The sequence below is a fragment of the Pleuronectes platessa genome, chromosome 21 (assembly GCF_947347685.1).
Source record: "Pleuronectes platessa chromosome 21, fPlePla1.1, whole genome shotgun sequence".
NCBI lineage: Eukaryota > Metazoa > Chordata > Actinopteri > Pleuronectiformes > Pleuronectidae > Pleuronectes > Pleuronectes platessa.
Window position 1 is genome coordinate 744,271 of NC_070646.1, and position 22,611 is coordinate 766,881.

The following is a 22,611-nucleotide window of genomic DNA, read 5'->3' on the forward strand; positions in this document are numbered from 1 at the left end:
AGAGGTCAGGTTGTAGTCGTTGGCTCAGGTCAGAGGAAGCGAAGGAAACATGAACACCAGCCGCTCGGTGACAGATATTCTTGGGAAACCCACTGACAAGCACTCGTGGCTTCGTTGTTGTCTCCACAACAAAGCTCCTCTTCATCACACTGGGCCTAGAGGAGGAGGTGGAGGAGGTGGAGGAGGAGGTGTTACTCCTCAGATTCACTGCACTCAGAGCAGCTCTCCAGACGAGCTCCATTTCAGCAGCAGAGGAACGACAAGGGTTTTCCTTCAGGTGAGGAAACCTGTCACTGCTCCACTCGTCTCAAAGCTTCTGCTGCAGCAGGAGGTGTGGGTGGAGGCCGGAGGAGAAGGTCATGTGTCCACTGAGCCACGTGGACCCTTCAGGTCAGCAGGAGGTGTGGGTGGAGGCCGGAGGAGAAGGTCATGTGTCCACTGAGCCACGTGGACCCTCCAGGTCAGCAGGAGTTCAGGGTGACAGACGAGAAGACGCTGGAACACAACACCAGAGTTCAGGATGTTTGGTTGAGATTTGGTCAAATTGCTGACATGAGAAACGACTAATGAGGATCAATGATGGAGGAGGAGTCGATGCTGTGGCCTGTGGGGGGTTCTGTTGGAACGATGATAGATGGAGCTGCAGAGAGGAGGAGGAGGAGGAAGAAGAAGAAGAAGAAGAGGAGGAGGAGGAAGATGTGTCAAAGTGATCATTAAATGATCAAAAACTGATAAATCACAAGGTCAATTATCAAAATGACGTGTCCATCTTCCCTGAGAACATGTGATGAGCATGTTTGATTATCTTCGACACCAAATTATTAATATCATAATTAATAAAAAATAAGAAGTGACCTTTGCATGCAGCTTCATTTACCCCCCCCCCCCCCTGAAGGGAGCAGGGTGTTGGTGTGAAGACACTCTGCTGAAGAATGAAAATGCCGCCGTGCAGAAAAGCCGCTGTGGGGTTTCTTCCTGTCATCAGCAGGACACATCATTAAGGAGTCAGCAGGAGGAGCAGGAGGAGCAGTGGGAGCAGGAGGAGCAGGGGGAGCAGGGGGAGCAGGAGGAGCTTGATGCTTCTGAACCGATCCAACGAGCAGAGCTGCATGTGAATCTGTGTTTAGAGAAAGTATTGGATCCTTATTAATTCATCAGAGCAGCAGAAGATGAAGAGGTGACGACTCCCACTGGATTCAACTCAATGAGTTTCAACTGTGTGTGTGTGTGCGTCTCTGTGTGTGTGTGTGTGGTCACCTCAACACATGCAGATGGTGGTGCTGGACTCCACCTGTCCTCACCAGTGGATGAAACGTGCACACAGATGAGCTCCTCACACACTGTGGATGAACTGTTTCCTCAGGTTGTTGTGGCTGCTGAACAAACACCATCTGCATGTTTGCTCAGGAGCGAATTCAGCCGAGTGTTGAAATCCCAACAGTGCTGCAGACTCTGTTTGTAGGAGGCTGTGAGGTAGTGTGTGTGTGTGTGGGGGGGGGGGGGGGTTATATCACATGGTCAATTAATTCAAATCAGTCTGGGGGCAGCAGCTGATATGTTGTGGTGTCGATGGTGTAGATGGTGTAAACTGGATAATCGAACCATATCCTTTTGTCTGCAGCTCTGGATTCAAACACTGAACTTTTCCTCATTGTGTTGAAAATCTGAATATTCAGAGATTAACAGAATTTGAGCAGAAAGGTCTGAATGTAGAGTTTTTCCTTCAGGCTCAGTTTGTCTCTGAGGAACGTTGAGTTCAATCAATTCAAGTCAGAGAGCAACTAACTCATGTTGTTGTTTCCTTTGTTACTGGAGCTGTGGATCCAAGTGTCTCTGCTACACAAAGTAATGTTGTCATGGTATCAACACACTTTACGTCTCCGACCAGTAAGTGTCCTCGAGCGGCTGGAACCACCAAAGCTTCTGTAAACATTGTCTTCATTTCAACTCCCACCTCCGCAAGACACGAGGCTGTGGAGCCTGGAGCCAAACTGTGAGTTCTCCAGAGAAAGATCCTCTTCCAATGTGTGGGGGGGGGGGGGGGCTGTGAGTAATCCTGAACACTTGATCCACACAGTCACACGACGACAATCTGTTCACGTCCTCCTTCCCTCAAGAGCCTCTTCACTTCTTTCACCAGTGAACAACACAATCGAGACTCACAGTCGATTTCACCTCAAACACGTTTTACCACAGTCAGTGTTTCATTAGACTTCATTGTGTTGTTATCCGGTGTCATCAGTGGGTTGTGTGAGCAGCAGCTCAGGTGATGCTGGAGGCTGCAGGTGAGATGTGGAGACCCCCCCCTCTGCAGGATGTCCTCCTGCTCCTCTGTGAGAAGATGCTCTGGAACCTGGTTCAGCTGCGATCGGGCAGGTTGAGCTGCTCTGGCAGATTTCTGTTCAAGTTCATTTGAGGTTAATCCTCTCGGCTCTGTGACAATATGAGGGGAACATATTGAATCAAAGGATTTCTCCAGCATCATTGGTCCGGCTCTGATTAGTCACACTGCGTTCACCTCCTTTGTCTCTGCTCAGAGCTCCATGTTTGCTCTGTGCCTCTGTCCCCAGCAGGAATCCAGAGCTCCTCGAGCTGCCGGCTTCGTTCTGCTCTGTGACACGTTACTGATCTTTAAGCAACAACAGGGTTTGTGAGTGTCGCCGTCTGAAAGTGTTGTGAGGTGTATGATTGTGTTATGTAAAAGGGTTCAGGGCTGCAGCGATGCAGTCATGCACTCTAATGAGCGTTAGTGTTGAATTGAATCACTGAAAATGAGCTGCAGCTCTTTGGGGTTTTACAGCTGTGGCTCCGTCAAGTGGCTCCAGTGAATCTGAGACCTTCTTCTGACCTGAGCTCCAGGAAACGTCCGGTCAATATGTTTGGACATTTTCATGAGTTCTAGTTTCATCTGAACAAAGAACGTAATCCTGACCCGCTGCAGATTGTGAGAGATGGATTCTGTAGTTAGACTCGTGTCCTTCACTATCAGCCTCTGAAACACTCATTTCTACAGATCAGTCAGAAGCTCATCTGTGTTCTGATGTGAGGTTGAATCAACAATGAACTGTGTGTGATTTTTTGAGGATGGCCACTGCTCCTCTGTATTTTGGTTCCTCCAATCACTGCGACTGTTTCTCCTTATTTTCCAACTGATATTTGAAAGATGGATCATATTTATCTGTCCCATTAGTGACAAACTTATAACGAGGTACAAGTTGAGACTCAAGTCCATCAGGTTTGTCTTTATGTCTCTAGGTATGAGTTGGACATTTTCCTTTCAGGCTCCAGTCACAGGCAGGGCCCTGCAGCAGCACCCAGCAGGCTGCAGATCAGTGGAGGGGCTATTCCTTCATTTAGTTTTTACCAACTGCTCTGTCATGACACAGCTTTCACAGCTGTCCTACAAGATGTTGGCCTCTGCTGCGTGTGCAGTACGACAGCAGCCTTCACCACATCGTTAAGTTTTCTAACTGGAGCTGCAGGGAGGAAGAGGAAGGGTAGAAAGAGGAAGAGGAGAGGCAGGGATCTCGGCAGAGGATGAAAGGAAAGTTACCGAGACGGAGGAAAGAAAAGAATGGACGAGGAGACAGTGTTGTCTGACTCTAATCAGACTTGTGTGTGTGATGAACATCTGCACATTCATATATTGTCTTTGCCAAAATTATCTTTTTATTTTTGAGATCGTGCCTGTAATAATTTACGACCCTGTTCATATGAACATGTCTGTGTGGTCACATGTTCATGTGTGTAAAATGGAACCTGGTTGTGTAGCAGGAGTGAGTCACTCTGAACGATGACGCTCACCTCCCTCCCTCCCTCCTCCCTCCCTCCTCCCTCCATCACCTCCTCGCTCACACCTCGCCCACCGACCCAGCAGCTTTCCTGTGGTACGAGCCGAACGTGAGGGGAATAGTGATGGGTTACCCTGACGGGGGGGGGGGGGATTCCAGCACTGCCATATATGGTGCCGGAAGTGCCCCCTCCTCTCCCGTCTCCTTCTGAAGCTGCATCTGTGGAAAAGGGGGGGCTGCCTCTGCTCGCCTGCACACAGATAACAGCTCATCTGAAAGGGAAATTGGCTAAACACAGACACACACACACAGACACACACTGACACACACACACAGACACACACACTGGATTTCCAACTCCAGAGGGCGTTGAAGCAGTGCAGCTTTAGCTCGGTGATTGTCACACTGACTGAGCAGAAGCAAATAATTCTGGGAAGCAGAATAATGAGGGACAGCAGCAAATCAGTAATGGACATAATATATATTCATCAGCTCATCACTTCCACATATAACATACTCCTGATTCTGCAGTGGGGAATCCTATTGGCTGTTTTCACATTAGCATCAGTCTCCTCCTCTTCCTGTTCACCAAGCATCTGAACACGTACTTTATATGTTTGGGCGTTTATGTCGTGTGTGACGTTTAGATACATTCACATAAATCAGGATTTGAGATTAGAAAAGTTTTCAGCAGCAGCTCAATGATGAGACTGTGAAATGAGAAGAGTTTCTACCTGTGGAGGGATTCATGTATTCAGGCCTCATCCCTCGGATTCAATTACAGAACCATTATCAAATAACAAAATCCAAACAAGCCTCAGTGTAGTTTACACTTAAATATCTCTCTGGGTAAAGTTGAATGGTTCGTTTATATGTAATAATAAACTTGTGTAGCATGTTTCAAATCATCACAATTAGCAATAAAACAGTATCATCACTTCCCCCTTTAGTTCTGGTGCCTGGTCCCTGGAGCAGTGAAAGTATCTGCACAACACAAAAGGTTAATACGGGATTAAAAGATCTAAAATATAATCTTGGTCCAGGCCGTGCAGCGGCTGAGAGGTGATCAACAATATCTTTAAAATCAATTCTAAAACAATAAGTATACAGTGTTCTAATCTATCCTCTGAATGACCCTTAGTCATCGAAAACACACATTTCTTTTTATTCCTGTGAATTCAGCAGTTCATTCATGGTCTGTCACAATGTTAAAATACTCAGGTTTACGATTGCAACAAGCAGATTTATAGATCTGCAGATTTATAGATCTTGAACTATAGACTGATATAGACATAATTAACAGAGGAGAGACTAATGCAAATGGAGTGAAGCTGTCGGCAGCTGAAAGTGTTTGTTCAAGGTCACAGGAATAAAAACACTTCTGGTTTATCAGAAGTTTGTGATGAAACTCAGATTGGAGTGAAACGTGGACTGAGTGAGATGAAGCTGGAAATGACAAGTTATTAACCAAGTTACTATTTGGACAATTAGTGGGAACGTTTTAATGACCCATGTTAATAATACAATGTTTTAGCTCTTAGATGAAGAAGTGATCAGCTGCTTGTGACTTGTGTGTTTGTTCAGGACGTTACTTTGATGGAAAACAACATCGTGTGTTGACGCCAATTTGCCTGTGTGCTCAGAGTCAGCGTGTGAGTGATGAGTGTTTGTAGAGCGGCTGACACCTGCGGAGGAGCTGGAGCGCTGTGGCAGGTTATGAAGAGGGGACGTCACATGTGCCACACACACACACACACACACACACGGTTATACCTGATGACAAGGGGTCACCTTGACTTGTGAGCAGCCGCCTAAAACACCTCAGCACCGTGCAGGACCTCAGCGTCTTCATGGCTCCCATCTAGAGTAAATTACCTTTCACCTGTGTGTGTCTGCTCATTAGGACACTTCCCAGTACTGACCCTGTGGGGACCAGTGGACCTCATGGAGACCTGAGGCACACTGACCCTGTGGGGACCAGTGGACCTCATAGAGACCTGAGCTCGATGCTGCTGAGGCAGAACACTCATTCCTGAGGTCCTGGTTAGGGTTCGGGGTCAGATGTGAGTTGTGGTGAGGTTAGTAAGACCGGGTTGGGGGGGGGGGGTTAGGGTAAGACCTGAATCGGTCATGGTCAAGTTTAAAGACAATGAATGGAAGTCAATGCAAAGTCCTAGTAAGTGTTTTTTTTAATGTGGTTGACCTTCACAGCCACAGGTCCCACACGTCTGCAGTAAGAGGCTGAACTTCAGTTATCGACTCTCAGTGTTGACTCTGTGGTGATTACTCTCCAGAGACTGTTTATTCTGTCAGAGAGCGACTGAACTCAAAGTGGTACAGTGAATATTGTGTGTGTTTATTAACCCTTTAAGGTCATTCTTTGAAATGCAGATACCGTTACAGCCAGTTGTTTACCAACCAGTCCAGAGAAGATCTTTCAGTGTCCATTTTATACTGTGAATACTGACTGTAGAAATATGAATCGATAGCTTGAGGCCACATTTTCTGTCTGCACCTGATCCCCCCCCCCTCACTGGGAATGTCAGGTCCCTAGCTGGTTAATCTGTTTGGCATTGAGCGGCGCAGCGGGGTCTAATGGTGCCACATGGCCGGCTCAGCTTTACTCTAATTTACGCCCCAACATGATATGAACCTGCTGCTGTTTATGTGGACTGTGACTCACCCTTCACACTCATCTCCTGCCACCAACTGAGACACACACACACACACACACACACACACACACACACACACACACACACACACGGTCTGCCTCCTCCACAGCATTGTGGCACAGCCAGCTAGGTCACTATGTTCTTAATGCTGCTTGTTATCTTACCTTTGTGCTCTCACTTGTTAAGATGTGAGTGTACTTATCTGTGTGGGAAGTAGCTACAGGGTGGTACATGTACTAAAGTGGAAACTTTACACCAAGCAGAAAACACTTTGTTATTCTATTTTACATATTGTACTTCTTATGCTACATTTACCTGAATGCTGGTTCGTTTTGAGACGCTCACCTGATGTCTTCCTCCTCCTGACGTCTGAACACCTCTAGCTCTCACTATCACTCACAGAGGAACGTGTGTGTGTGTGTGTGCATCCTCTGATTCCATTATTAATAGCTTGTATAAGCTCTGGCTCCGTTCCACATCACTCATCTGTCATGGGACACGGGTTCCATCTGCAGCCATGTTTCTCTGATGGACTCGGTAGCCTCTTGTTGTGGCCACGGTGGCGAGTAAAAAGTAGAAACTCCCTAAACACACCTGTCCAAGTCTCTGCCAAGATTTATATTAACTTCTAATTGTGTCTATAGATTCTGCCTCCTGCTGCTAGGATCTAACTCAAACACTTACCATTCCAGTTCAATTTGGAGATTGAGAAAATAATATAATTCCCTCTGCCAATAGGTAAATATAAAGGCCTCTCTCTGTGGAGGATAAAACTGATGAAATGCTTTGTCTTATAAAAACACAAACTGTACAGATGAATGAATTCTGAAGAACTAGCACAGGCCCTCATCTCCTCTGCAGACACTGATGCCACATGGCAGCCAGTGGAGTCTGCCAGCCCAGTGCTCTGTGAACCACTACACACATGGGCATGAACTGACTCCAGCAGAATCATGTTCCAGAGTGATGTTTATAATCACACACACACACACACACACACACACACACACACACACACTGTTGTGCACAGTTTCATACTCTGACGCTGCCAGGACCAACATCTGCTTCTCATCTTTTCTTATCCATGTGTGGATAAATATCTTCGATGCTGGCCAGAGAGATGAGGAGTCAGTGGGAGAAGCTGGACTGAGCTTCCACTCCTGTGTGAGACGCCAGGCAGATATTCATGTGCTTCCAGTTTCCACTCCGATAGAACTGGATCCTGGTTGTTTGTATAATATTTCCATCTTCCCTGAGATCAGTGATGAGCTTCATGGTCCATCTCACAGTATTCAGTGATCATCTCCATCTGTTCCTGTCTGAGAGCAACGACGTAAACGAATGTTGCTTCATTGACACAGATCGTGTGTAATAAGTTGATAAAAGCAGTGAATCATCTGTGGATATAGAATCAAACTGGGATCAGTTGTTTCTATCAATGGTTTCAATCTGAATGACTGTGTCCACAAAGCAGAAGAAAACCAACAGCTCATTATTCTGCTGGTATTTGGTTTCCAGAGAGAATTCAGTGGTGTTTGTCTCAGATGAAGCACGTTCATAAAATCTGTTTCACAACGCGACAACGTGACCAGACAACCCGTGCATTGTGATCGAGTGCAGGCACTTAATTGGTGAAGGTGATTAGCGAGTCAATTAAAACCCGTGACCGAGGCTCACGGGCGAAGTGAGACAAAGACGCCTGTGCTCGGTAATCCCTCTGGTTTCCTGTGCACTCACTCAAACATGGTTCATTCAGTGGAACGCTAATCAGCCTCCGTCCCTGCAGCCGGAGGAACGAGCTCAACTGATTGAGTTCGGATTAAAACAGGACCGACCAAGTTAAAGATCCTATTAAACTATTCTCTAAACCGTGGAGTGAGGAAGGAGAAACTCAGGAAGTAGCTCGACATCAGCCTGATGGACACGTGCAGCCTGTTGTCGGACTGAGCAACAACATTTACATTCATCTTTATAATCTTAATTCGAGCTCTGTGATTAGTTGAATACTTATTTATACTAATTTATTGAACCTTAAAAACATTTCTTCATCCTAAGGGTTTGATAACCTCTTATGAATCATTGCTAATATCGTTATCACAAGGTAAATAAGAAGTTCTCACACATGAGAACTGTATTAACACCGACTGTCTGCGTGGATGATAAAAACTTTATGGACGATAGTGTGAGGGAATGAGGACAATGTTTACCTTCCTAATATCAGTATCAGCGTTTTGTTTTATTAATCTCAGTCCCACTCATTTTGTTGATGTTAAAGAACGACAGTGAAACCAGCTCCTGTTCCTCCTCCAGCTTGTTTCAGTGCGTTTGCTCACGTCTGTGTAACAACATCGGAAACACAAAGTATTTCATCAGCACTCACACCAGCTCCGTGGAGGAATGCCACGCATGAGGCTGGACCTGTATGACCGAGATTACACAACCACACCTCATCACCAAGTCACTCACTGGCATGTAAACACTCACTCACACATGTACACACCTCGTCCCACAGTCCTCTGCTTGTTTAGACAGGAGACACTTCTTCTATTTTGATTATTTTGTTGATGGATGATTCCTCCTGCTGCTGCTGGAGCGTTTCCACCTCCTGGGTCTGTTCAGCAGCCGACAGCTTACGTAACACAAAATGCACCCAGAGAGGGAAGAGAGGGAAGAGAGGGAAGAGAGGGAAGAGAGGGGCGAGAGGGAAGAGAGGGGCGAGAGGGAGTCGGGGTATAAATAGGTTTGTTTGTCCCCAGAATGCAAAAAGAAACTATGCTTCTTTTCATGTGTGTGTGTCTGTGTGTGTCTGTGTGCTGACTTTGTGTCAATACAACAATGCAAGAAAAGTCTCCCCATAAATCCACAGCAGGCTGCTTTTGATTAATAACACAAAGAGTTTTCAATCTAGAAATGACCTGAAATCAACTTCAGCCCGACATGAATCTGGTCTGACTGGGCACTCATCCCGTCTCATCCCGTCCTACTTTTGTACTTTTCTGAAGTCATGGTGAAGTTTGTGTACCAAGGTGGCAGTTGTGCGTCAGCCGGCAGCCATTAGCAGGCCCTCCTCGTGTCTGCCGCTCCCAGATGTGACCTCTCCTCCTTCTGCCTTATGCTCATCCCTCCATTCTCTCCGTCCCTCTTTGTGTTCGTCCATCTGTGACCTTTTTTAAAATTAAAGGTTCCTTCTCGTTCTGAAGAAAGTCACCGCTCGTCTTCTTCAGACTTGTGGCTCTAGAAGCCTGAGCGACTCCAACTTGTGTTACTGCACTAGTCAGTTTAACTATTTAACTAAGTCACTATTGTCTCTCTAACAGGCTGTTTCTCCCTCTGGCATTTTGTTTCACTTAAGGCGAAACTGGGGGAAAACTGTATTTTCTGGTTTTCGGTATAAGATGTGTTTGAGCTGTTTCCAAGGGTCTTTATTTAAAATACATATATATTTAAAAGACATATTTGTCCCATTGACTTATGAATTCCTGTTTTGTGCAGCAGCTGCAGGAAACTAACTAGAAGTGGATTGTGAAACACTCAGAATTTGGATTTGCTGTTCCCTCAAAGGTCAGCGCTGCTAAGAGCACTCACTGTTCACAAGAGAACAGAGTCTGTGGTGATTTCCTTCAAATCCACTTATCACCGTGGTTTCACCATCTTAAGTCCTAGTTTTAGCCGGTTGTCATTATTATTTAAAAGCTGCTTAGTTGTTGCTCTGTTAAATCTCTTCTGTTGAGTCTTTTCTTGGATCCTCTCGAGTCTCCCACTCATCCCTTCACCTTTCTGTCTGATTCCATCATCTGGAACATGCAGTCATTTCAAAGAGGGGAGAGAAAGTCGGGGGGGGGGAGGAGAAGTGCTGCGTTGGAAACTGCCGACTTTTTTCTGAAGATGCAGCAGAGATGAAAGACTAGCTTGGACTGAGGGGGGGGGGGGGTGTGTGACACAACAACACCACTCATTATACGTTTCTTCACTTGTTACAGAGGACTCCTCTGCTTGTTGTGTGTTTCTGGATGTGGACACACTCCACTGTGTGTGTGTGTGTGTGTGTGTGTCTTTTAGCCATGTGGATATTTGTATTGTTATGTTTCAACCTGGTCAGTTTCTTTGTTGGTTGGTTTGTAAACAACATGATGGTGGAATGATGCATTATGGGTATGAGTCAGAGAAGACACCTTTACATTTCGTGCAGGACTTTTAAAATAATTTTCTGCTCTTTTGTCACTTATGTTATTATCATAAAAAATAATTCATATGTCTTGATGAAAACCTCGGGCACATGTAGGAAACTCTAGAGTGTGAGAGTCGGTGAAACTTGATTGATTTTAATGGGATTATTGGGTCTTGGCAGTTTTATGCTTTTCTGCCATTCTAGTGGTTTTATTGGTTATGATTTGAGATGCATGTACGTCTCTCAGATTTGATGACCGCTGCATCAAATGTCCTGGATTTGCCGGAGATGCCTGTCCTGGAGATGCCGTCACAGTTTTCTGGTGACCTGACCCTTTAATAAAAAAAAAGCAATTAGCAGAACCAGTGTGTCGGAGTCGGGTGAATGTTGGGATGGAAGGAAACAGCTCAGGTCTGCTGCTGGGCCGAGGGAGGCAGCGGCCAAAACCAGGTTTATTTTAATGGAGACAGCAGGGGAGGTGAGAGGAAACAGTTTACACACACACACACACACACACACACACACACACACACACACACACACACACACACACACACACACACACACCGATGACATGTTCTCTCTCTCTCTTTCTTTACGTCCTTCTTTTCATCTCAGTTTTTGTCCATGCTTCATCCTGTTTTCATCGTGAGCTTGAAACGCTGCTCTCCTCTTCCTCCTTGGCTCAGCCGGCTGTGAGTGTGTGATTGTGTGTGTGTGTGAATGTGTGTGTTCATGCCCTAGTAAAGAGTGGTGGTCTGTCACTGTGGCTCATTTCAGTGCCTCCACCAGAGCCTCTCCTGCCTCTTCACTAACCTAACGTGCTGTGTTTCTATCTTTGCAGTCCATCATGGAGCAGTTCAACCCCTGCTTGAGGAACTTCATAGCGATGGGGAAAAGCTACGAGAAGGCGCTCACCAGTGAGTACACCGACCCTCTCTCTCTCTCGTTCTCTCTCTCTCTCTCTCTCTCTGTCCCTTGTCCTTTGTCCTGTCTTCGGTGTCCAGTAGTTCAGGCAGAGGAGCAGATGCCCCACCAGCTCCTCTGCTGCTGCTTTTACATCCTCTGGATTTGTAATAATGACACAGATAATCAGAGGTTTGTAGTTTTGTGGACGTCTCCATCGAGTCCTTACTCCTTTGAAGCTTTGAAGTTGAAGCTAGTAGAGACATGAGGCAAATATTTGATGCCCAAATTTGAAGATCTTTTCCAGACGATTTGATGACTCTCTTGGGTTGACGTCATCTGATTGATCCTCTGTGAAGACGTCCATGTCCACATGTCCTCCTCCCTGCTCTCTGGCACCAGTCCATCAATCCTACATGTCCTCTACTGTGTGTCCCTTGTCCTTTGCTTTCGACGGCTGGCATGAAGCGCTGACATGTTTGCGGGTTCGTGTGTGTGTCTGTGAGAGAAAGACGGAGCGAGTGAGATTTACATGCAGCACTCGTTCAAGGTTAAAGTCAAAATCACTGGAAATGTCTTGGGGAGCAAAGTGGAGCAGAAGCCAATGAGAAGTGGAGCAGGAGGAGTCTGGAGGATAGTGGCTTCCCGTGGGGCAGAGGCACTGGAAACCAACGGCACTGGTATCCAGGACAAGCCCGGGTGAAACAGGAAGAGTTAAAGCAAAAGTCTGAGAAAGTAACACTCACCAGCACGGGGACGTGAATCTGACTTATCACAGTTTTAAAATATGTCCTGCAGCTTTATGGTGTTTCTCTGATACATTGGGAACATTCTCCGAGGATGTTATCAGGAGCAGATATCTCCAGTGATGCTGTGTGCGTGTGTTGAGAACTGGTCTCTTGTGCCTGTTTGAGGTGGAAATGCAGGAAAGACTCTGCAACCTGCAAGACCAACAGAAGAGGCCTTACTCCAGTCTGATAGATAAGACTAAAAATAACCCTGTGACTCCCTGAGTGGGGATTACACTTCATCAGTGCCAGAGCGGAGCAGGGCACCCAGTGAGCATCTACTGTGACTGGAAGAATGCCAGTGCATCCTCTGGAAGTGGAACTGGGGCGACAGGTTTGCTTCCCTGGGGACTGGGAAGAGATGTGATGTCACTGAGGGAAGAAGGAAGATGTTTGTCTGCTTTGTTTGAACCTGAAATCCTTTGAGTCTGGTGGAAGGTGGCTGTGATGAGGTTCAGTGCTGCGGGGGGGCAGGGAGGAGCAGGGAGGAGCAGGGAGGCTTCACATGTGACTGCAGAGAGCCCAGTAGGAAGGGATGTGGGAGGTTGAAGGTCAGAAGACGTCGAGTCGATAAAACTTGATTTTATATCGATTTAAATGATTTATATTTCAATCTAATAATATATTTATTTTCAGATAATCTGTTTCTTCATACTACTGGTTGACTATTTCTCTATAAACTTGTTGCAGATCACAACTTCCCAATACGCTACGTTTTTTTAAAGATATTCAATAAAAAATGATAGAAATAGCAAAAAGCAGCAAATCCTCCCATTTGAGATTTTGTGTATTATTTATAGCGTCACAGTCAAACAGCCGTTCTGACCCGTTCAGCCCAGTTTGAGGTGTTTGAAGTGTTTGGCCTACAAGTCATCAGATCCATGTTTAGTGAATGTGGAGGTTGTGTAAACTCGATGTGTAGTGAACACACTCAGATGCAGATCACCAGTCTCGGCTGATTTAGACCTTTGTCTTGTTGATGTTCTCTTGTCGCTGACGCTCTGTATCGACGCTCTGTATCGACCTTTCATCACTGTTCTGATCCTCTGTGCAGCCAGACCCTCCTCCTCCTCCTCCTCTTCCTCCTCCTCCTCCTCCTCCTCCTGCTTCTGTCACTTTCCAGCCAGCAGACGAGCAAACGCCTCCTGGAGCTCCTCCGGTCTCACCTGGCTCCTCGCTCCTTCTGCTTCAGATTTCACTGGACATTGATTAAATGATCCAAGCTCCCCCGCTCGTCTTAGCCTCATGTCCATCGTCTCCCTCTCTCAAACCCTCATATCCCACCTAGGCTCACCTCAGGCTTAACAAGCCAGGGGGGGGGGGCTTGGCTCCTCTCTCCGTCTTATATTAAAGATGGTTGCATATAAAGATCTTTCAGGTCAGAATTCAATCTGAAACGGTCTTTGTGGAGAGACGGGCTCTTCTTTCAGAACAATAACTTCCATCGAGACAACTTTCTGAACTTGAACCCATAGTTTCCATGTGCAGATATAAAATCTATATTCTTAGACACGTCTTCTCTGGCAGTTCAATGCACAAACATCCACTGCCCTGTAATAAACTCTCATCCATCTCCTGACGGGACAAGTGTCCTCTGTCTTCATGGCGTCAGTCTCTTTGCAGCTGACCTCTGACCTGCTTGAACCCACCTGTGCTGCTGCTTGGGCTCATCTTGTCTCAGTGTTTAAAGCCTGAGTCTCAGCCGGTGTCTCATGTGTCTGTGTGACGATGCTCCTCAGAGAACGATGGAGGGAATTCAGTCTTTGAATCGCAGAGAGCTTTAACACACAGGCTGAGGAAGGTTAACATGGTTCTGTGAAGGATTCCAAAGATTCAGATCATGTAAATCATAGAGATATTTAGCCTTGTAAACAGTTTAGTGTAAAAATCTCACCTGATCTTAATGCTTCTTGAGTTTGATAGAATTTAATCTCATTTTATTAGATTAGATCTGTTAGTTGCTCCAAATACTTGGGGTCCTGATCAGAACTATAACGTGGATCAGCTTGAAATATTTATAATAATCATAATAATAGATGAAAGACGATCTGGAAACAACCGTATCTGATGATAACAAAAAGCCAGATCATTACTCATGAGTTCTCATTGACGGTGCTGAAGTCCACTTGCAGTTGAACGGCTCCATGTTCAGATATCAGAATTCCGACCCCTCGTTTATTCAGACGTGTTGTCTCACACCGAGCGACTCACGGATCTTTGACTTCCTGAAAAAGAGGGAATTAGATTCAGATAAAAATAAATTCTACATTTTCAGGAAACAGTTCTTATGAAGCCAGAAGTTTAGAGGTGGATTTAACTCTTGGATTTAAGGGACAAGTAGGAAAAGCTTTCTGTCATTTGGGTGATTCATGGTAAAAAGGTTGTGTCTTCTTTAACTCTTGTTGCTCGAGACGAGTCTCCGTAGTTTTCTCTGTTTCCTTGTAGTTGCCTCCATAGAGCTTTTTCTTTTCCTGCCTGGTTTCCATTTCCGCCTGTCGCTCTGTATTTCCCATGCCCAACCTTACCTCTCTGGGGGGCTGTCGGGGAGGGGAGCTGAAGAACACGTGATTTCCACTCCGCACCTGATCTGATGCCCAATGCTTCCATGTTTCCAGGTGTCACATATGCTGCAAAGGGCTACTTCGACGCTCTGGTGCGGATGGGCGAGATGGCCAGCGAAAGTCAAGGCTCTAAGGATCTTGGTGAGTCCTTGTAGTGGCTGTAGCGCCCCTGGTGGGGTGGAGGGGGGTTGCACAAGCAGATGATGGACGGGACAGCTTGTGCTGTTGAGCAGAAGCAGCTGATGACCGACCTGAAACTGGACACACACACTAACACACACACACACACTCACTCATTCTGTCACGCACACATACGAACCTTTAACCTACAGTTATTCATGTAAATCTTAAACTGAGGATTAGTCTTTATTTTGCTGCACTTGGAGATTATTCTATGTATTATTAACTCTAATTCATTTTGTCAGACACATTATGATCTAAGAATTATATTCTTCATAGCTTCTTTTTGTTCATTTCTTATGTCCCTTATAAAAAAGAGAAATAAAACCCCTCCTCGTTTTATATATATTTATAAGTCCTCGATATATTTACTGTTTATTAAAAGCCTTCTCATTTAAATGCAGTTTTTCAGCAGGATGTTATCTAACGTAGTTTCCCAGCTCGCTCAGCCTCACACAGCGTGTCGTCTGGTTTCAGTTGGATCAGCTCTGGTTCTGCTCCACACAGTCTAGAACCTGTAGTGGTGATTTGCCTGGGCTGAGAATCGGTTCACAGGTGAGAACAGCTGTTTGCAGCAAGACAAACGCACTTGTTGTCGCGCTCTGTGCAAAGTTGCGTTGCAGTTGCGTACCCAGTCGCCTGCTGGGGGATGTGAGGAGCCGAGTTAGTTCTGGATCACTGCAACCTCTTCATTCCTTTTCCCTGATGCGAGTTAAGATAGCAGACAGGGGCTGAAAGAGCGGAGGGAGGGAGTGATGGAGGGAGAGAGGGAGGGAGTGATGGAGTGATGGAGGGAGCGGGGGAAACCGTGGATCAGAGGAGGATATAAAAGCCACATCCATTATTAATGGAGAGACCTTTTCTGGTGCTCCCCCGCACTTGTTCCCGAGCTTTATCATTTTACTGTCTCCTCCCTGTGTCTTAGCTGAGTTTGTGTTAGCGCTCTGACGTTGAATGGAGAAAAGCTCTTTGTCCATTCAGCTTCAACTCCACATTGTTCCCACGTGGTACATCTCTACTTCCTGTTATAATTATAATCCTGCACTTTTAATGAGCCTATGAATCATCTTAAACAATCAATTATTAAAATCGACCTCTTAAGTAAAAGTCTTAGTGCACCAGTGGTGTCATTGCGTCTGAAAACCCGGGTTGTAAAAAGTAGTTGCTCCTCTGTGTTCTGCATATGTTCATAACTTCAAAATGATTTCCTCCATTTATTGGCCTCTGGAAAAATGCCTCAACTTTATATTCATTACTTAACTTTATGCTTCTCTACAGTTCAGTATGTACTTGTAATTATGTAATGCTTATTTTTGCTTTTGGTCAGTGTGCAAGATTATTGCACATCCCAGTGATCATCCATCTGCACATCCCCTGCTTTCATATTCCCTGTCGTGCATGACTGTGCATCCACAGTCTTCTGTCTACATGCGTGTTGGGGTCGACTGTTGTGTGTTCCTCTTTGATTTCTCTTGCTGGCAGCCGTGACTCAGCAGCCGCACAACTCAACACAACCTCCCTCCGCCTCCGATGAAAGAACTAGGCTGTGCAGAATGGATTGATGCCCTCTGCTCATATCAGCCGGGCTCAGAGCAGCTGGGCTCTGTGCAGAATGAAAGGGGGGGCGGGGGGGGGGGATGACCATCTTATTACCTTGCAAGTGCTTCAGCATATTCCATTGCTTGTGTTGCGCTTCACAGCCTCAGCAAATTACCTGAGAGAAATGCAGAGTGAGGGGAGAAAATGGAGGATTCTTAAATCAGTCTGTAGGACTGAGTACTAGTCAGGACAATGAATCCATGCGTCACAAGGCTTCTCACAGATGGTGTATTTATTAAAGATGAGGATTCTGTCTCTCTGGGGAACAATGACACAACTGATGAGGTGTCCTCTGAACCCAGCAGCGAAGCACCCCAGGCATCTTCTAACAAGACGCCTGAGAGGTCAGGTTACAAGAATTGTGTGTTTGTTTGTGTGCAGTTGTTCATTTGCTCTGGAGCCACGTGTCTCTAACTGTGACATGGACCACAGAGTATACAGTGTGTGTGTGTCTGTGTGTGTGTGTGTGTGGGGGGGGGTGATGATTCACCCTTGTCTTACCTCACTCTTCATGATTGATGAGTTGTAAAATCAGCCATCTTGTATCGTTCATTTAATTGGGTTTTGTGGAGGAGCAACATTTAGCTGATTTAACGTCACCAGACTCTTAACTCGACCTCTGACTGAGTTCTGTCACAGACTCGTTGGATGAGGAGATGGAGGCTGATGGAGAAAGAGAAGACAGCTGGAGAATCACTGCATTGAATCAGAATCCAGAAGAACTGAGCTAATGTAAAGTTATAGATTTCTTAATGAGGTATGTTTGAAGGTCAGGGTGTACTATGTGGAGTACAAGTACAATAAGATACAGATCGATGCCCTTCCCTCTGAGTCATAGTGAGTTCTGCCTGCAGCAGTTGAGCAAAGTAAACATGACTGTGGAAATATGAGGATTCATGAGGATTAGATTTTGATTTCATTTCCTTTTTCAGCCATTAAACAAAGTGTCTCATCATACAGGCAAGAGTAAGGTTATGAAATATTGTTAATCTCGTTAAAGGCCTGTAGGTTCTAGCTTTAATTGATTTAAGGCTCCATGATGGGGAAAGTTAGACACTTCATGAATAAGACCCTGTTCTATGAATTGTGTTAGTAACACACATCTTGGTTGAGTAGATGGATGCTCAACAATTAATTCAACCTATTAAAAGTCATTTTTAGAAAATGTAATCGGTGTGTGTGTGTTTACAAACAGCAACAGTGATAAGAAAACAGTTAATTGGATTTAAGGTGGACTGGACACACACACACACACACACACACCACATAGATACAAGTGCTGTTTACTGAACCAACACAGACACACACTCATGCCAACTCAAACTGACTAATTGATACAAGAATAACACAACATGAATATCTTCCATATTTGTAGCCTGAGACAAACTGTCCCACATGTCCTCATGGAGACACAATCTGTGGACAGTGTCCTTCATGAGCTGCTGTCACATGATGCCACTGAGAGCTCTGAACAGGAAGTGACTCCTCACTCTGTTTCATCCAGTTCATCTTAATTGACCTGACGCTCTGTGAACAAGTGCTCTGCAGCATGAGTGTGTGCAGAGAGAGCCGATACTCCATGACTGCAGAGTGTCATCCCTCTCCTCCTCCTCCTCCTCCTCCTCCTCCTCCTCCTCCTCACTACGGCTCTCAGTGTCTGTGGACACCCCCACACTAGCGTGGGAGCTCAGGCAGCCCTGGGAGAACACGCCGACTCTGCACACACTTCTAAAAATAGAAGAAATGAAGAGCCGCGCCGACGGAGGAGAGCCGGAGAGCGATGCTCGATACGCAGCCCAAACATGGAGGTGTGATGTCAGAGCGGCTGAGAGCGTCTTTCTTCCGTGTACCACATATGGAGATGGAGGAGGGGAATGCTTAGGAAGCTCCTGCAGTTCCGGTTCCCCTCTCTGACCAAATAAGGGCTCCACCATTCAAAACACTGGGCAGGGGTGGTACTCACTCACATCCTCGCTCTGGTACACAAACCTTCAGCACAGGCACAAAGGATCCATCTGGGCTTTGTTTTATATGATCTGTGGATGGTTTTATTATCAGCACATTCTAGATCCAAACCTACACGTCTGCCTGTTACATGTTCGGTTCCCACACCTGCAGCTGCTGCTCTGGATTCCTGCACCGTGTCTGCACAGCTGCAGGTTTATATTCAAGACGTCTGGACGCATTCTGTTCATTTTACCTCTAGATTCAGACCTGCAACATATTCAACCTCATTCCTAAACGTATTACTTACAGATCTTATATGTCCTGCTTTGAGAGACCAAGAGAAAATGAACAAAGTGTCACCACTTATTTTATGCTGCGTTTTTGGCTTTAATTGAATCTTTCCTCCATCTCCTCTCTCTCCCAGATATTCCCATTGCCAGGGGCTGATAGCGGTTATTCATAATATCCATCTCATTAAAACAATTTAAGGTTAATTCAGATGGACACAAACACCCTTTGGTTAATGAACTCAGCAACGTGATTTAGAGACGTGTCGCCCTTCAAGGCGTCTTCCTCCACTTTAACGTGATGTGAGGAGATATCTGAAATGAGGACGAGCTCAGACGCTGTGAGATCACAGACTCGATTAGTTACCAGCGGGGGGGCGGGGGGGGGAGAGACTAGTTCTGACACATCAAGAGGACCAGACAACTGCTTTCATCAGCAGATTCTACTGTAGAGTTCTCTTTTCTAACTCGTTCTCTGTGTGGAGGAGACGTGGTTTTGAATCGCCTGCAGCAGAGATGAGCTGAGGATGAAAGTAATAATGAAAACTCATAAACAGGGAGCGAGAGGCCACGCCCCAGATACGAGTGACTGGTACACTGCTGAGTCACTGAGCGTCTCTGAGGGGAATTCAACCACAGTATCTGCTCCTGTTTACCTCAGAATGGGTCCCCCCCCCCCCCCCCCCCCGTGACCCTCTGTTTCTCTGAGCCCATAAAGGCTGAATCTCCCCGGAGCTTCAACACTGATCTGAATTCAGCCACTGTTCCGTCTGCGTAGAGGGAAACTGCAGCGAGAGCTTTTTCTTTTTACCCCCCCGCCTTCTTATCCCCCGCCTTCTTATCACATCATCTCACAATGTAAGTTATTTTACTCCCACGCTCGTTATCTTACAGGGAGTTATAACTGCTCATTTCCAACCTTTAAAAATGATTGACTGCGGCACTTTGAGTCACCAGCTGATGACGAGTCTCAGAGGAGTTGATGGAGTTTAGACTGAGTCGAGCTCCATGAGGACAAACTGGTGACGTGTTGTCAAAGCCCTGGATGGTCGAGTCCTGAGGTTTGAGGTATAAATTATAAAAGAGCTTTTATTCAACTGCAGGATTCAGATTTATTCTTTCCTGAAGGTCACGGGCACCACATGTCCTTTGGAACCTGCTTCAGAACCAATCGGTGGAGCGGCCATGAAGGGAACTTTGGTCAGGGTGCAGTTTGCTCCACCTCTGGGCCTCTGGTGTATAGAGGGGAACCTGACGGGGGCAGTAGAGCGACCCCTAGAGGAAGGTGGGCCAACCAGAGGCTGCCCCATGTGGCCATCTCTCAATCTATCACATATTTTAATTTCCCTCCAGGGTCAACTTACTATTTCTTCACCAAAACCCAAGTGACCAGATGTGAGACGTCAGCTCTCCTGCTCGCACGTCATCAGAGCAGCTCTGCCCCCCCGATGTAGCTCTCGCTCGCTGCTTCTTCCTTTTTAAGAAAGTGCTTGTTCTCGAGTCACCCCCGGGAAGAGAGGGAGGCTGCAGGAAACAGAGGAAGGAATGAAGAGAGGGAGACAGAAGAGAAGGAGAAGGTGACACACAAAGCAACTTGTTCCTGGCTCATTAGAAGCTTCCACACGGTCTCTGGTCAAATCTAAACTCTGCTGCCGACAGAGCATCAGAGCTCTGATCGCTCTCACTCGTCCTTCAGGACTCCACCACCTGTCTCTCCACCTGACTCCATTCCATGTCTCTGTCCCCAGGGTCACATTCTTCTGCACTTTGAAATCAACCAACCTGTCACCGGAGAACCAAACGTCTTTTCACGTGCCATTTAAAGCCCAAAAAGAAAAGGAGGATGTGTTAAAATTAGCTCATTAATGTAACAGGGAGTTGATTTGGTTTAATAATGTGCTGGACTCCACAGAATGTCCTTGAGGTGTCGCAGTGTCCTCGATGTGGGGAATCAGCCAAACTGTGACTTAATGATTCTGATGTGAAGTCTGTGATGTGAGTGATGATCCTCCAGGCTGCTCACATGCAAACACACAGACCCTCCTGGCTGTGTTAGTCAGACTCAACAGGCAGGAAGTGACGGATGAAAGACTGGTTTTAGGTTTTTAGATAAATAGACTGAACCTAGTGGAACCCATCATCTCTGTTTTTTTTGTGGGATGAATTGTGTTTTTTCTTTGTTCCATCAAGAGAAAGCTCGACAGGGATGAAGCATGTTGTGGATCACACACAGAAAACAGCTTCCGTCTCTACTCCCCCGTTTCTCACTGTAAGGACACAATTGAAGGCTCAGAAATGATTGGTTAGATGCCAGGAGCCGTATCGACCACCCTGAGATCTGTGTGTTAATCCAGACACAAGAAGACAGCAGGTTTCATGTCTCCTGCTCCCCCCCCCCCCCCCCCAGCGTGCGGCTGCTCTCTCAGATCATCAGTCTCCATTCTGGACCCGTCAGCCGCTCTGTAGTGCTCGTGTGTAGACAGACGCTCATATTGATCTTCTGTTCAAGGATTCCATCTTGAAAAGATTCACTAGTCAATACGTTGGAGTTACGCTCCCTCATGACGTTGTGTGCTGACACTTGTGTCACCAGGTTGTGTGGATTTGTGCCGTTGAGATGTTTTCATCTGTTTTGTGTTGAGACGTTTTCTGCAAACAGGACTCTGACCTAAGAAAGAACAGAATAAAGTTTGGTGCAGATCCAGGAACTGTTTTCTCTGTAACCTTGTGGGAGTTTGTCAACATTATCATGAAGTTCTTAGAGAATAATTCATGGATCTTGATATGAAAACATGAGGTTTGATGAGGGGGCTGTTTGAGCCCTGGTGGAGGTTCGTGCACCAGCAGGTGACTTAGTTGTAATTTGTTACACGGAACATGGTGAAGCTGGTTAGTTTAAATATTTGAGTTTCTGTAGTTTGCTTTTCTTTTCTGCTGTTCTTCAGTTGTGATGATTAACTGCATTTTCAAGTTGTGCAAACACTCAGACGTTGTGTTTGTGCTCATGTGTGCACATGTGCAGGTGTGTTTGTCTTCTAGTGTTTGATGAAGTGAAAGCACAACAATGACGTGGCTGTGAGGAGAACACATCTCCCTGCAGCACCTTGTTCCTCTGCAGCTCTCTGGGGGATTAGAGCTGCTTGTGTTTGCTTTTAGGATTTGTATAATATTGTCCTTGCAGAAACGCACAACACATGGAATTAACCATTAACTCTCTGTCTGTTTCACCTTCTGTCGAGCTCAGAACCTCTGAATCTTAACAGTGGACCTGGTGGTTTTTGGCCTAATTGGGTTCAGTATTCTTTTGTTTCAGCAGATGACATAACTAGGCCCTGAAGTTTTTTATTTTTAGAAACTGCAAAGAAGCCTAATGAGTGTCAGACTTTTGAGGTTTGAGGAAAACATCATTAGTTTTCTGACTAATCTGCCGTTTCAGGGAAGTTCTGTGAGAGCCTTCCACAGACAAAAGCAGCGTTTGAATTGATCCGGAGCTGTGAGGTCCGGGTGCAGACAACAATGTGCTCTCTAAGCTTCCAGTGGTGTGATTACCAGTAAGCAGCTTAGCTCTGGCTAATGGAAGTCCAGTATTTCCCAATGCAAGAGGTTTTGGGATTAAATTGGTGCAATGAAACAAGAACATCCAGGACTTTGGGGATGGTCCAGGTGATGAAACCCTGCAGGACAAAGTTAGGCTCTGTTCCCTGAGCCC

At 45.9% G+C, this 22,611-nt stretch overlaps 1 protein-coding gene across 1 annotated transcript in view; it reads left to right on the top strand.

The window, feature by feature from the left end:
* baiap2b (BAR/IMD domain containing adaptor protein 2b) overlaps window positions 1–22,611 on the top strand; it is a 39,771-nt gene that overhangs the window by 784 nt on the left and 16,376 nt on the right. The window contains exons 2-3 of the mRNA XM_053414311.1: window positions 11,479–11,554; window positions 14,944–15,030. Of these exons, the coding sequence (XP_053270286.1) occupies window positions 11,479–11,554; window positions 14,944–15,030 (163 nt within the window). The remainder of the gene's footprint in view (window positions 1–11,478; window positions 11,555–14,943; window positions 15,031–22,611) is intronic.